Source organism: Coregonus clupeaformis, chromosome 33 (assembly GCF_020615455.1).
Source record: "Coregonus clupeaformis isolate EN_2021a chromosome 33, ASM2061545v1, whole genome shotgun sequence".
Taxonomy (NCBI): Eukaryota; Metazoa; Chordata; class Actinopteri; order Salmoniformes; family Salmonidae; genus Coregonus; species Coregonus clupeaformis.
The window spans coordinates 5,883,264-5,898,373 of NC_059224.1; the positions used below are offsets into that span (position 1 = coordinate 5,883,264).

At 41.9% G+C, this 15,110-nt stretch overlaps 2 protein-coding genes across 2 annotated transcripts; one reads left to right on the forward strand and one right to left on the reverse strand.

Moving 5' to 3' along the window:
* The first annotated feature begins 2,680 nt into the window (after window positions 1–2,680).
* LOC121548557 (26S proteasome regulatory subunit 10B) lies at window positions 2,681–7,278 on the forward strand. Its single transcript, XM_041860026.2, has 14 exons — window positions 2,681–2,796; window positions 3,243–3,322; window positions 3,441–3,480; window positions 3,572–3,624; window positions 3,907–3,974; window positions 4,131–4,245; window positions 4,366–4,453; window positions 4,753–4,814; window positions 4,932–5,055; window positions 5,511–5,572; window positions 5,896–6,016; window positions 6,361–6,441; window positions 6,573–6,644; window positions 6,755–7,278. Exons 1-14 carry the CDS (start codon window positions 2,712–2,714, stop codon window positions 6,871–6,873), a joined length of 1,170 nt encoding a protein of 389 aa, XP_041715960.2. The 5' UTR covers window positions 2,681–2,711; the 3' UTR covers window positions 6,874–7,278.
* A 121-nt stretch (window positions 7,279–7,399) lies between these two features.
* LOC121548556 (cell growth regulator with RING finger domain protein 1) lies at window positions 7,400–14,981 on the reverse strand. The gene is made up of 6 exons (XM_041860025.2): window positions 14,740–14,981; window positions 13,948–14,087; window positions 12,683–12,863; window positions 12,217–12,364; window positions 8,441–8,548; window positions 7,400–8,141 (listed from the first exon to the last, which is right to left on the reverse strand). Exons 1-6 carry the CDS (start codon window positions 14,979–14,981, stop codon window positions 7,800–7,802), a joined length of 1,161 nt encoding a protein of 386 aa, XP_041715959.2. The 3' UTR covers window positions 7,400–7,799.
* Between the last annotated feature and the right edge of the window lie 129 nt (window positions 14,982–15,110).

Consider the following 15,110-nt stretch of genomic DNA (forward strand, 5'->3'; position numbering starts at 1 on the left):
ACATCTCTGGATTGCATTCCTACATTGAAAAGGGAAAAACAAGCATGGAAAAAACCCTTTTTAATAACTGTTTGTCTATACTTCCAATGTGTTTATCTTGTGAAATGTCTTGGGGGCAAATCAGCTCCTTGTGTAACCTTGTGGTCAATGCAGTGTGACCAGAAGTAGCCCTCATGCTTGCAATACCATACCATACTGTGCTAGAGAGTACTCCCCTGGGACACGGGACAACTACACCACATACTGTAGAATCATTATCACTAAATCATGTCTGTGGTTTTGAGATTAAAATGGAATTGATGACCGTAAAATCACTAAAGTTCATATTTAGTTTAGAGTGATCACAATGTTTAGCATATTTAGAGTTTCACTAGACTTGATGCTGAACGTTATGGATGAGAGAGGTTACTGAAGGTCCAGGTACAAGGACCGAGGACACACTGATTATTCACTGTTGCATTATATTGATGACATTCTGTGGACACTGATTGATAATCTAATAATTTTACAACTTCTGTTTGAAAATCTGTTTAGTTTACAACAACTTTTTGATAATTTGGTTAGTTTACAACTATTGCTTGATAATCTGGTTAATTTATGACTACTGTTTGGTAATCTGGTTAATTTACGTCTACTGTTTGATAATCTGGTAGGTTTACGACTACTGCTTGATGATCTGATTAGTTTACGACTACTGTTTGATAATCTGGTTAGTTTACAATTTCAGTTTGATAATCTGATTAGTTTACGACTACTGTTTGATAATCTGGTTAGTTTACAATTTCAGTTTGATAATCTGATTAGTTTACGACTACTGTTTGATTATCTGATTAGTTTACGACTACTGTTTGATTATCTGGTTAGTTTACGACTACTGTTTGATACACTATATCATTTGACTACTGTGATTGCTTTAATACTGTTTTATAACTCTGTAATAGTACAACACACACACACACACACACACACACACACACACACACACACACACACAACAGCTGATGTTTATAACTATATAGCTGGTGACGAAATTCATTGCCTTAAATGTTGGGTTTTCTACAAGCATATTGTTAACAGAACAGTTGTGCTATCTGATTAGGATATAAGGGCCTGCTCAGAGAAGGCAATTTTAACATGTTCGCTGCTTCTGTGCTGGATGGTCTCCGTGTTGATAGCCTTTACTTATGACTGCTCTCCTTTTTGTTCAACTGGAAACTCCTATTACAATGGCAATTGTTTTACATTACATTTTATTTAATAGCATAGAAAATGTTCCACCAATCAAACATTGTGTTTTGTCCCTGCAATGTCCCCTATGGTCTCTCTAACACAGCTTCTACAACTCACTCTCATACCATACTCCAGAACCTTCCTGACATCAACCCCCAACAACCCTCAACCTCAGGTAGGTAGGTAGGTAGGTAGGCAGGTAGGCAGGCAGGCAGGTACCCTCCACTAAGTTGAATAAACATCCTACACAGCTCTACTGTCCCACTGACATCACGCTGTGACGTTCCTTATACCCTTCAACAAATATACAGTCATTTCTGTGAATACAGGAAATGCAGATGGGCCTCCAGTCGCAATGTGTCTTATCAGGGTGAGAGCACCCAGTGTCTTCTATTCTCAGGCTAGTTAGTGACAGGAAGAAGACATAGTGCATTATGATAGCAAGGCCTGAGGGGTCTTGCATAAGGCGTCCTTCTGAAACAATCCATTAAGTTAAGTGTTTACATGTTAGAATGATTCAAACAGGCCTGCTTTTGGCTCTCTACCCTATTACACACATGGACTAAAAAAGAGATGCTATAGAAGTTAAATAAAGTGATGGTGAAAAAAACGAAAAGGCTGAAAGTGTGGACAACAGATACATTTTATGACCGTCTTTTGTCTTTGTTGACCTTTTCCTGTGTTTGTGGGCGGAAGTGATGGTGGTAGGGGTGTGTAAAATACACACAGCTGTTCTATAGCTTTGCTTCCTCACTTTAGCCACCTCCACTGCCTACTATGCTCACAAAGAACACATGAGAAGTGATTCAACCAAACTGATAGTCTAAACCACCAACTCACAATCAATCTGCACCCCCTCCCATTCTCTTCTCAGGAAGTTCAGGGATTCATCATGCTATGAAAAACCTTAGCTTCTCATAACAAAATGACGTGCTCTGTAAAATATTATTAGATGATATCCAGACTAGAAGAGTGTCATAAAATATTATTATTATTCATCTGTGACTCATCATGGGAAAGTCACCCAAGCCAAACTTTACCAGATTCATACTGAGTTAGAATAATGTGTTTTTGTGATTTGAAAGCAGGGGAAAATATTTTATTTCCTAACTAAACTTATTTTGGGTTCGAGCGGCATCCTTTAGAGCAGTGGTTCGCAACCTTTTTCACTTGCTGTACCACCAACTGAATTTTGCTCTGCCCGGAGTACCCCTGAAGTACCCCCTCATGTGCATTTGACCAGTACGCCTATCATCTCATGAGTCTTCTCCAGTACCCCCTGTGGATAGGCCAAGTACCCTTAGCGGTCCTAGTACCCCTGGTTGGGAAACACTGCTTTGGAGCATCCATTGGTCCTGGTCATAATGAGAAGAATGAGGGGACACTGCCCCATGTGGCAAAGATGACAAATTGCACGATGTCACAGAAAAAAAAATACATCCTCTCTGACGTTTACAATTCCCATAATTCATAGAGGCAAAATGGCTGACACCAGAGAAAAGGGACTTCAAGATTACAGAAAAAGATTACTTGAACATAAAGAGATTGATGGACGTTTAAAAGAGTGTAAGTAATATATTAGTTTGCCTTTGTCAATATTTCAGAATAATGCACATAAAAGGGGTTATCTAACTAAAATAAGCAACATGACCAGTTAGCTAAGCGGTTGTTGGCTAACTCGCTTTGTCATGCAGTAGAATCGGCCATAGAAATTAATGGTCATGACAACCGGCTAACGTGTTAGCATAATGCTAGCTACCAAAATAGCTGGAGTTAACCGTATATTGAAGTGTGTTCGCTGTGCTTAACAAGCTATTTAACCAGTTATTTGCCAAGACCGCTAGCTAACAATAGTAGTTAGAATCTAACTTGAAGTCACGGAAAAACAATAACAGACATGATCAGCTATCGCTAGCTAGCTAGTTAGCTAACAGAACACAGCCCTACCTTCTAGCTAGAGTTAATTAGCTTGCTACATAGCTTGATTTCATACTTGTATCATCTGTTTTCAGTGAGGGAACAGCTCAAGGAACAGACAAAACAATATGAAAAATCTGAAAATGACCTGAAGGCCTTACAAAGTGTTGGTCAGGTAAGATTGTGTATTCACACAACATGATTTATTGATCTGCAATATAGTGACGTACTAAAAGTGTCTCCGTATCATAAAGAATATATTTTAACTGCAACTTCTTGTCATACTTATGTAGATTGTCGGTGAAGTGCTCAAACAGCTGACAGAGGAGAAATGTAAGTTGTAACATCATTGCAATCGTCCTATGACCCATACATATGTCAGACATTACATATTATGTCATGTTCATTCTCTTCCTCTCTTCAGTCATTGTCAAGGCAACCAATGGACCTCGCTATGTTGTTGGCTGCCGCAGACAAGTAAGTCTTGAGCCATGACGTTACCCTCGTATCGTCAGCGTTTATTTACTTTCTGTGAGTGTCAGTGTCATCTCTCCATGATTGTAATAATAATAATATAATAATATGCCATTTAGCAGACGCTTTTATCCAAAGCGACTTACAGTCATGCGTGCATACATTTTTGTGTATGGGTGGTCCCGGGGATCGAACCCACTACCCTGGCATTACAAGCGCCGTGCTCTACCAGCTGAGCTACAGAGGACCACAGAGCTCATCTGTCTATCTGTCATTTTCACACAGCTGGATAAATCGCAGCTCAAACCAGGCACCAGAGTGGCCCTGGACATGACCACCCTCACCATTATGAGGTAGGCACTGTACACGTACACACACACACACACACAGCCATTGAGCAACTGTTAGTTCTGTCTACTGACACAAAATGTTCCAAGTAAAAGGTATGTCAGCCCTAAATGTTGCCCCTGATGGCAGTTAACATGTCCCGTCCCTACCTCCCACCACAGGTATCTGCCCAGAGAGGTGGACCCCCTGGTGTACAACATGTCCCATGAAGATCCAGGCAGCATCTCCTACTCAGAGATCGGGGGCTTGGCCGAGCAGATCCGTGAACTGAGAGAGGTAACATCTAGCAGATCCTACAGTACACTTACGATATTTTTAGAAAATGGGGTTACGTGTTTTTCCTGAGACAGTCAGGTTTTTTTATATGACCTTTCCCCTATGTTCCCTGTGTTCCAGGTGATTGAGCTGCCCCTGACCAACCCTGAGCTATTCCTGAGGGTGGGAATTATCCCTCCAAAGGGCTGCCTGCTCTACGGACCTCCAGGTGAGTCACTGTATAGCAGGATTTCACTATAGACCGAGGCTGAATCTCAAGTGTTTCCTTGATTTCTCATATCCTTGATTCCTTCACCTACCTCTCAAAACACATGGATGAGAAGATCTGAGGTCCCTCCCCTCGGACCTTCTCCTCCAATGTGTTTTGAGAAGGAGGTCATGGAATAAAGGGTGCGGCGAATCACAGAAATACTTTTGAGACTCACCCTGAATAATGCGATGAAGTTACGTCACTGAGGTCCTGAGGGTTTATTCATAATTTCCTTTATGCGCTTATCTTTTCATTAGGCACCGGAAAGACTCTTCTGGCCAGAGCTGTGGCCAGTCAGATGGACTGTAACTTCCTCAAGGTGAGTAGTAGGCTACACTTTGTTTTCCTCCACTGGCCTTTCTGACTCTCTTCACCATTCTTTGAAAAACATGGCTGACGCATAGCGTGTCCGTCTTCTTCGCACCCCCTGTGGCAGGTGGTGTCCAGCTCCATTGTGGATAAGTACATTGGAGAGAGCGCCAGGCTCATCAGGGAGATGTTCAACTATGCCAGGGACCACCAGCCCTGTATCATCTTTATGGACGAGATAGACGCCATCGGTGAGCATCCTGTGCTGTAGCCTGGCCCCAGATCAGTTTGTACTGTAAATCAAATCAAATTGTATTTGTCACATACACGTGTTTAACAGATGTTATTGCGGGTGTAGCAAAATGCTTGTGCTTCTAGCTCCGACAGTGCAGTAATATCTAACAAGTAATATCTAACAATTTCACAGCATATACACACAAATCTAAGTAAGGAATGGAATTTAAGAATATATACATGGACAAGCAATGACAGAGCGGCATGGACTAAGATACAATAGAATATTATAGAATACAGTATATAATTTAAATATGAGATGAGTAATGCATTGTCAACCTGTTGGCTATACAGTACAAACTGATCTGGGACCAGGCTAAGCATCCTGATGCCATATTTATTCCTTGGCTCAGCATTGCGTACAGTGTCTGGGAACTGAGAATGAAGTTAAATACTTGTTTTTCTCTCCAAGGTGGCCGACGGTTCTCAGAGGGTACATCAGCTGACAGAGAGATCCAGAGGACTCTGATGGAGGTAAAATGAGCGACCATAACACTTAGATAGGTTACATAGAATGGATATTGTTCAACAGACGTTGCTTTCTATGAGAATGGTGGTTCTATAAAACATATTTATTTGGGTAAAGACCTGGTTCTGTGGCTTGGTCAGTACAGTATATATTGTGGGGATGTTGAAGATGAGAACTCAATTACGTGTAGCTTGCAGCAAGCTTGACTGGCATTTCAATAAGCAATGAAGGGTATTACTGTAAGGTGTTTAACATTATTAGGATCCATGGCAGATAATCCTCTCGCTGAGTTGGCTTCTCAGCGTCTTATCTCTGTGTGTGTACCCAGCTGCTGAACCAAATGGACGGCTTTGACACCCTGCACAGAGTCAAGATGATCATGGCTACGAACCGGCCTGATACCTTGGACCCCGCACTGCTGCGTCCCGGCAGACTGGACCGCAAGATCCGTAGGTTCTTCCTCCCTCTGCCCATCATCATCACCCAGTCTCCTTCATACTTACTCAATCATCTTAATATAATATAATATATGCCATTTAGTAGACTTTTATCCAAAGGGACTTAGTCATGCTTCATACATTTTTCGAAATGGGTGGCGCCGGGACTCGAACCAACAATCCTGACGTTACAACGGCCATGCTCAACCAACTGAGCCATACAGTACCTTATCACCTTTGGGACATAGGGTCACAATGATCTCCCTCCACCTCCTTCTCCTCATAACCAGGTAGTAACACATGTAAATGTCTATGGTATGAAAAGAGTGACGTGGTTATTTCTACTGTTCCAACAGACATTGAGCTGCCCAATGAACAGGCCCGTTTGGACATCCTGAAGATCCACTCTGGCCCCATCACCAAACATGGAGAGATAGGTGTGTGAGTGAGAGTGTGTGCTTAGGAGAGACTGGTCTTGATTTTAACACAGCTGGGATACATTAGGTTGAAGTCGTGTTTTAGACTTCAAGTACTGTTCCTTTTAACATGTTGGCTTTTTTCTTCTCAGATTACGAAGCGATCGTGAAGCTTTCGGACGGCTTCAACGGAGCCGATTTGAGAAACGTCTGCACTGAAGCAGGTAGCTGTCATGACTAACATTATCAGTCTAGCTTGACAAAAACTGAGATTTTCTTGAATCCAACCACATTGTTTTGATCTCCCTAAGTCTGGTCTCTTTCGGTCTACCAGGTATGTTTGCGATCCGTACCGATCACGAGTACGTCACTCAAGAGGATTTCATGAAGGCGGTTCGCAAGGTGGCCGATTCGAAGAAGCTCGAATCCAAACTGGACTACAAGCCCATATAAATTCCTATATCAGTATTTCTAGAAGTGTAAATGGGGAGGGAGGGGGTTTGCTGTTGCAGCGTTCTCACCAGTAAAACCAGTTTTGTTTCTCACTAGTTTTTTGGCCAAGTTGTATGATGCAGAAAAGTTTATTTGGAGAAAAGTGGATTAGGGATCTGTTCTTATCAGAGAACTATTTCTATATAGAGTTGCCAAGAAGTGACATCTAAACAGTTACAGATTACAGATATGGGAAATGCATACATTAAAGTCTCTCTACCCACTCAGAGTTTTACATTTCTGCCCACTGGCCCAGTATTTAGAATTATATTAACGAGACAATAAATACTTTTGCCATTGGAGCGCCTGTATCTGTAAAAGCATACAAAAGGAGTATGCCACATTAAAAACGTTATATCATGCTGATCACTGTTACGCTGTTTTTTTTTAACCTCTGTAACGCTCTGATGCCAGGTTTGGCTTCTTTGCCAATTTCCTAAAAATGAAATTCATCATTTCTGTCCCTACAAACGATCAACGCTCAAAAGAAGGGAAAAAACATGTAATGTATTGTATATTGATAAATAAAATACATTATCTATACATTACACATAAAAACAAATAATAGGTTTTCCATATCTACATTGTTTACAAACAGTTCAAGGAATAGTTTCCACCACAACTATCAACGTGATAAAATAAAATGTATATGATAACGCAGTCCTAAAACAGTTGGAAATGTCCAATAAATGACTGACGTAAAACCATATCACATCCATTCTATGATAAACACTGATTCCCTTGAAACGGTACTACTATATCTGTATTGGACCAGCACCTATAGTGACAATGCTCATACACATTCTGGACACCATACAGCTACTCCAATGAGTAACATTCCTGTTTATATCATAAATACTAATAACATTGACCTGCTACATCACAGTTCATTCTTCCTCTACCTCGTCTTCCTCCTCCATAGGGGGCTCCTGGGACAGGGCAAAGGACTCCAATACGAAAGCTCTGCATATGGGGCAGTGTTGGAAGCGATGGACACAGCCATCACACACACAGGCGTGTCTGCAGGGTAGCAGGACGCGGTTAACAGGTGCATTCTGACACACCACACAGTCTTTGGCTTTTCCCACCTCTGACCACTCCTCTTCATCTTCCATTCCTGGCATCTTCTCCTCTTCCTCCTTTCCAGGTGGTTCTGGTGGTATCTCTGCGCTAGGGGCGGGGTCAGTCGCCCCTGACAACCCCATGCTCTCAGCTGACATAAAGAGTGACTGGAGAAGGAAACAGACAACATTTATGAGAATGTCAACTGCCAGCATCAGACTTGCTCTTAACAGCCAACACTTTGTTCCAATATCTACAATAGCATAGCACTAAGAAGGAAGCAATGCATTGGCCTGCATTCTAAGTGTTACGCTAGTCTGGATAATGGAACACAACCAAAGATCAGAAAAAAGTTATGATAGCCTACTGTAATCTCACTGAGCCCTTGCCCACTCCATAGAAAAATATATTCCTATTTCAATGGGACTGGATAAAAAAATGATGAATAAAAAAAACAAATCTATACCTTTAACTCATACATGTTCCCTTGTGCCGTGAGGAGATATTGAAATAGGATCCGTGCCGACAGGCTGTATTTGTCATCTGGAACATGAACCACGGTGACACTGGCGACCTGAGAGAGAGGAACCATGAGGGATAATGAGTGTCACATCCAGGACAACACCCACGCAGAGAAGGTACCTTTAAACTTACTGAGCACACCTTATACAGGGTGTGGATTGCATCGTTATCCTTAGGTTTATACACATTGAAGTGATTGGACGGTTTCCTGGACACAGATTAGTCCTGGAATAAAAAGCACTTTCAGTGGGAATTCTCCATTGAGCATGTTCTTTACCCCCAGGACTAGGTATAATCTGTGTCCACGAAACTGGCCCCATATGACGATGTTCCAAGTGTTTTTGTTTTTAGGGAGTAGATCAGCTTTAATATTGCAGATAGATAGTGGCTTCCATCAATGTAATTGTCTGCATCATTTCCAATCCCCCATATTTTTTGGGGGTAAGAATATATATATATATTTTGTATATACAGTACCAGTCAAAAGTTTGGACACACATACTAATTCAAGGGTTTTTCTTTATTTTTTACTATTTTCTACATTGTAGAATTAGAGTGAAGACATCAAAACTATGAAATAACACCATGTAGTAACCAAAAAAGTGTTAAACAAATCAAATATATTTTATATTTGAGATTCTACAAAGTAGCCACCCTTTGCCTTGATGTCAGCTTTGCACACTCTTGGCATTCTCTCAACCAGCTTCATGAGGTAGTCACCTGGAATGCATTTCAATTAACAGGTGTGCCTTGTTAAAACTTAATTTGTGGAATTTCTTTCCTTAATGCGTTTGAGCCAATAATTTGTGTTGTGGCAAGGTAGGGGTGGTATACAGAAGATAGCCCTATTTGGGAAAAGACCAAGTCCATATTATGGCAAGAACAGCTCAAATAAGCAAAGAGAAATTACAGTCCATCATTACTTTAAGACATGAAGGTCAGCCAATCTGGAAAATTTCAAGAACTTTGAAGGTTTCTTCAAGTGCAGTCGCAAAAACCATCAAGCGCTATGATGAAACTTGCTCTCATGAGGACCGCCACATGAAAGGAAGACCCAGAGTTACAGTGGGGAAAAAAAGTATTTAGTCAGCCACCAATTGTGCAAGTTCTCCCACTTAAAAAGGTGAGAGAGGCCTGTAATTTTCATCATAGGTACACGTCAACTATGACAGACAAAATGAGAAAAGAAAATCCAGAAAATCACATTGTAGGATTTTTAATGAATTTATTTGCAAATTATGGTGGAAAATAAGTATTTGGTCAATAACAAAAGTTTCTCAATACTTTGTTATATACCCTTTGTTGGCAATGACACAGGTCAAACGTTTTCTGTAAGTCTTCACAAGGTTTTCACACACTGTTGCTGGTATTTTGGCCCTTTCCTCCATGCAGATCTCCTGTAGAGCAGTGATGTTTTGGGGCTGTCGCTGGGCAACACAGACTTTCAACTCCCTCCAAAGATTTTCTATGGGGTTGAGATCTGGAGACTGGCTAGGCCACTCCAGGACCTTGAAATGCTTCTTACGAAGCCACTCCTTCGTTGCCCGGGCGGTGTGTTTGAGATCATTGTCATGCTGAAAGACCCAGCCATGTTTCATCTTCAATGCCCTTGCTGATGGAAGGAGGTTTTCACTCAAAATCTCACGATACATGGCCCCATTCATTCTTTCCTTTACACGGATCAGTCGTCCTGGTCCCTTTGCAGAAAAACAGCCCCAAAGCATGATGTTTCCACCCCCATGCTTCACAGTAGGTATGGTGTTCTTGGATGCAACTCAGCATTCTTTGTCCTCCAAACACGACGAGTTGAGTTTTTACCAAAAAGTTCTATTTTGGTTCCATCTGACATTCTCCCAATCCTCTTCTGGATCATCCAAATGCACTCTAGCAAACTTCAGACGGGCCTGGACATGTACTGGCTTAAGCAGGGGGACACGTCTGGCACTGCAGCATTTGAGTCCCTGGCGGCGTAGTGTGTTACTGATGGTAGGCTTTGTTACTTTGGTCCCAACTCTCTGCAGGTCATTCACTAGGTCCCCCCGTGTGGTTCTGGGATTTTTGCTCACCGTTCTTGTGATCAGTTTGAACCCACGGGGTGAGATCTTGCGTGGAGCCCCAGATCGAGGGAGATTATCAGTGGTCTTGTATGTCTTCCATTTCCTAATAATTGCTCCCACAGTTGATTTCTTCAAACCAAGCTGCTTACCTATTGCAGATTCAGTCTTCCCAGCCTGGTGCAGGTCTACAATTTTGTTTCTGGTGTCCTTTGACAGCTCTTTGGTCTTGGCCATAGTGGAGTTTGGAGTGTGACTGTTTGAGGTTGTGGACAGGTGTCTTTTATACTGATAACAAGTTCAAACAGGTGCCATTAATACAGGTAACGAGTGGAGGACAGAGGAGCCTCTTAAAGAAGAAGTTACAGGTCTGTGAGAGCCAGAAATCTTGCTTGTTTGTAGGTGACCAAATACTTATTTTCCACCATAATTTGCAAATAAATTCATAAAAAATCCTACAATGTGATTTTCTGGATTTTTTTTCCTCAATTTGTCTGTCATAGTTGACGTGTACCTATGATGAAAATTACAGGCCTCTCTCATCTTTTTAAGTGGGAGAACTTGCACAATTGGTGGCTGACTAAATACTTTTTTTCCCCACTGTACCTCTTCTGCAGAGGATACATTCATTAGAGTTAACTGCATCTCAGATTGCAGTCCAAATAAATACTTCACAGAGTTCAAGTAACAGACACATCTCAACATCAACTGTTCAGATGAGACTGCGTGAATCAGGCCTTCATGGTCAAATTGCTGCAAAGAAACCACTACTAAAGGACACCAATAATAAGAAGAGACTTGCTTGGGCCAAGAAACACGAGCAATGGACATTAGACCGGTGGAAATATGTCTTTTGGTCTGATGAGTCCAAATTTGAGATTTTTGGTTCCAACTGCCGTGTCTATGTGAGATGCAGAGTAGGTGAACGGATGATCTCTGCATGTGTCGTTACCACCGTGAAGCATGGAGGAGGTGGTGTGATAGTGTGGGGGTGCTTTGCTGGTGACACTGTCAGTGATTTATTCTGCAGTGATACGCCATCCCATCTGGTTTGCGCTTAGTGGGACTATCATTTGTTTTTCAACAGGACAATGACCCAAAACACACCTCCAGGCTGTGTAAGGGCTATTTGACCAAGGAGAGTGATGGAGTGCTGCATCAGATGACCTGGCCTCCACAATCCCCCAACCTCAACCCAATTGAGATGGTTTAGGATGAGTCAGACGGCAGAGTGAAGGAAAAGCAGCCAACAAGTGCGCAGCATATGTGGGAACTCCTTCAAGACTGTTGAAAAAGCATTCCTCATTAAGCTGGTTGAGAGAATGCCAAGAGTGTGCAAAGCTGTCATCAAGGCAAAGGGTGGCTATTTTGACAAATCTAAGATTTGTTTAACACTACATGATTCCATATGTGTTATTTCATAGTTTTGATGTCTTCACTATTATTCTACAATGTAGAAAATAGTAAAAATAAAGAAAAACCCTTGAATGAGTAGGTGTGTCCAAACTTTTGACTGGTTCTGTATATATTCCCTACCCCTTCCATCCCTCCCCTACTTTGAGTAAACTAATGGACAACAACACTTAGGCTTCTACTTCCAATTTATATATACTATATACATTTTATGGACACATGTTCCAAGTGTTACCATGACAGTCATACTCACAATATTGTATGTGTCCCTGGCTTCAGGCTCGGCCAGTGTGAGGAGAGCCACCAGGGGGTAGCGTTCCCGTGGCAAAATACCAAAATCTGTTATCCTCAGTTCGGCTGGCATCTCGGTGTAATGCTCCTCTCCGTCCTCTCCACCGATACTGAGGCTTTGGTTAACGGGTGAAATACATGATGAAACTGAACTGAAAGAGATCTATCCTTTGCCTTGCATGTACTCCATCCTCAATCTTAGTGTTACATCTAAATATCACGATGATTAAATATCATGATATATCATAAAACATCAATGAAACTTGCAATATATAATAAAGGATAAACATAACATGAGAAAATTATATATTCTACAACCCGAATATCAAATAGGACCATCACATGCACAAAACATGTACTACTAATACTTAAACTAAAGGAAGCAACAATGACACAGATTATCAGATTATGGCCCCAGAGAAGGATACTGGAAGCTTTGGCAGTGGTGGTACTGGAAGTGCAGGGCTTCCTGGAACTGTTGTGGTGTGCTGAGCCTGCTGGGGCCATGTTGGTGGGTCTGTAGCGCCCCCTGGAGGGCATGGACACCACAACCCCAGTAACAGCTCAGCACACAGGACTCCAGGCAGCATGGACGCAGGGACACACCCTCTGGAAGGAGGAAAATAAAGAATGATTAAAAGTGGCAGTCAGATGGGGTTGGGGAAATTGCCATGGATACAGTAGTAGTAGTAGAATTCCCTGGTTAACCATTCAAAAAGAAAATGTGGTATATTTAAGCAATAAGGCGGCAGGTAGCTTAGTGGTTAAGAGCGTTGTGCCAGTAACCGAAAGGTCGCTGGTTCTAATCCCCGCGCCGACTAGGTGAAAAATCTGTCGATGTGCCCTTGAGCAAGGCACTAAACCCTAATTGCTCATGTAAGTCGCTCTGGATAAGAGCGTCTGCTAAATGACGTAAATGTAAATGTAAATGTAAGGCACCTGGGCCACATATATAGGTGGAGGTTCCTTTATATTTAGGCAATAATGCCCGACGGGGTGTGGTATACTGGGTGGTTTGAGCCCTGAATGCTGATTGGCTGACAGCCGTGGTACAGTATATCAGACCGTATACCACGGGTATGACAAAACATTTATTTTTACTGCTCTAATTATGTTGGTAACCAGTTTATAATAGCAATAAGGCACCTCTGGGGTTTGTGGTATATGGCCAATATACCACGGCTAAGGGCTGTATCCAGGCACTCCGCGTTACGTCGTGCGTAAGAACAGTCCTTAGCCGTGGTATACTGGCCATATACCACACCCCCTCGGGCCTTATTGCTTAAATATACCCCGGCTAAGGGCTGTACTTATGCAGGACGGGAAGTGGAATGCCTGGATACAGCCCTTAGCAGTGGTATATTGGCCATATATCACAACCCCCTGAGGTGCCTTAATGCTATTATAAACTGGTTACCACCATAAATACAACAGTGAACAAGTATTTCTGTTTCAGCCAATCAGCATCCAGGACCCAAACTACCCAGTTTATCTATATTTATATATAATTCATGGCGGCACACCTATAACATAGTATGTGGCATAGACCTAATATAACACTATGCTATATGGGCCGGTTTTCCTCGAATGTCCATTGAAATAGCTTTTTGGCCCTGGCGGCTTAATCTGGGTCCAGGAAACTGGCCCTATGTGTGGTGTGTTGCAGTATAACTGTCCTTGCATGCTCTCTTACCAGTCACAGAGGCCACCCCAGAGGACCCCATCTCCAGGGCAAAGGGGTTGGTCACCTGAACCATCCTCTTCTCTGGGACAGGCAAGACTGACTCAGTCTCATCAGAGCTACGAAGAATCACTGGGACATCGAAACCAAACCTATGGGGGACGAGGTGGAGCAACACAGAACATTTGAATGGAGATATTCCATTATGTTGTGTGTGTATAAGAGATCAGACAAGATTGTTGAAGTAGCCTATATAACAACTTGATAATTTGATATTGCACGCACACCAATTTTTATAAAAGTTTATATCGTCCCATTTCTGATTTTAAATAAAGCTCTCTAATAGCCTACCTTATGAAAAGTATGACAATTTGTGTGGAACATAAAAAAATTAACTTTTGCCAACCACCATAAAACGAGTAGACAACCGTGCAGAAAAGTGAACATTACAGTAAACTTCAGAGGCAATGTTACTATGTTTCAGTTTCTCGAGTGCCATGTTTATCCAACGCTACAATGTTTCATTTTCGCGCGTGCCAAATATTGTATCACTGTATGTTGTCACGTGAGGTGTCAATGTAGCAATAATGGTGTGCTGTCAAATGATCAACGCCTTTTGCCATCTTTATTACAGCGAAAGAGAGGAGGAATTGGGCTTTACTGAACACAATATAAACATGACTGACTTCTAAATGTAGGCACAGATACGACAGATAGCTAGCAACGTTATGTGTAGGCTAAAATAAGCCCTTCATTCAATAATAATAGCCTAATGTTGTTGTCAAGGCAATTTCATGAACCTACCAGCCGAGGACCATGGCGGCGGTAACAACGAAACATAAGGATATGACACTAATGTAAAATAAAGGAGAATATTCATACAACATAACTAGAAACACGGCTGCCATTTTTAATCTGGCTAACGATAAATAAACCGATTTATGATCAAACCCGTGGATAAAAAAGACATTCGTATCCTCCATAGCAGGCACTTCCGTCACTACGGTGTCCCGTGCACATGCCCTGATGCGCATTTTTTCGCGCATTTGGGAGGAGCACGTAGCCGACCATCTGTAATAAGCAAACCGCAGATAGCCATGCGAATGGAATAGGTGAACAGATATATTTACTGTCAGGAACAAAATGTGCTATCTATCAATCATTTCAAGAAGTCT

What these genes read in the sequence shown, in the direction of transcription:
- LOC121548557 (XM_041860026.2), top strand. Translation starts at nt 2,712, where the DNA reads ATGGCTGACACCAGAGAAAAGGGACTTCAAGATTACAGAAAAAGATTA. An exon ending in TGGACTGTAACTTCCTCAAG is followed by an intron (nt 4,815 to 4,931) that starts GTGAGTAGTAGG and finishes CCCCTGTGGCAG; the next exon opens with GTGGTGTCCAGCTCCATTGT. An exon ending in GGACGAGATAGACGCCATCG is followed by an intron (nt 5,056 to 5,510) that starts GTGAGCATCCTG and finishes TTTCTCTCCAAG; the next exon opens with GTGGCCGACGGTTCTCAGAG.
- LOC121548556 (XM_041860025.2), bottom strand. Translation starts at nt 14,981, where the DNA reads ATGCGCGAAAAAATGCGCATCAGGGCATGTGCACGGGACACCGTAGTG. An exon ending in GCCGCCATGGTCCTCGGCTG is followed by an intron (nt 14,088 to 14,739) that starts GTAGGTTCATGA and finishes CGTCCCCCATAG; the next exon opens with GTTTGGTTTCGATGTCCCAG. An exon ending in TGGGGTGGCCTCTGTGACTG is followed by an intron (nt 12,864 to 13,947) that starts GTAAGAGAGCAT and finishes TCCTCCTTCCAG; the next exon opens with AGGGTGTGTCCCTGCGTCCA.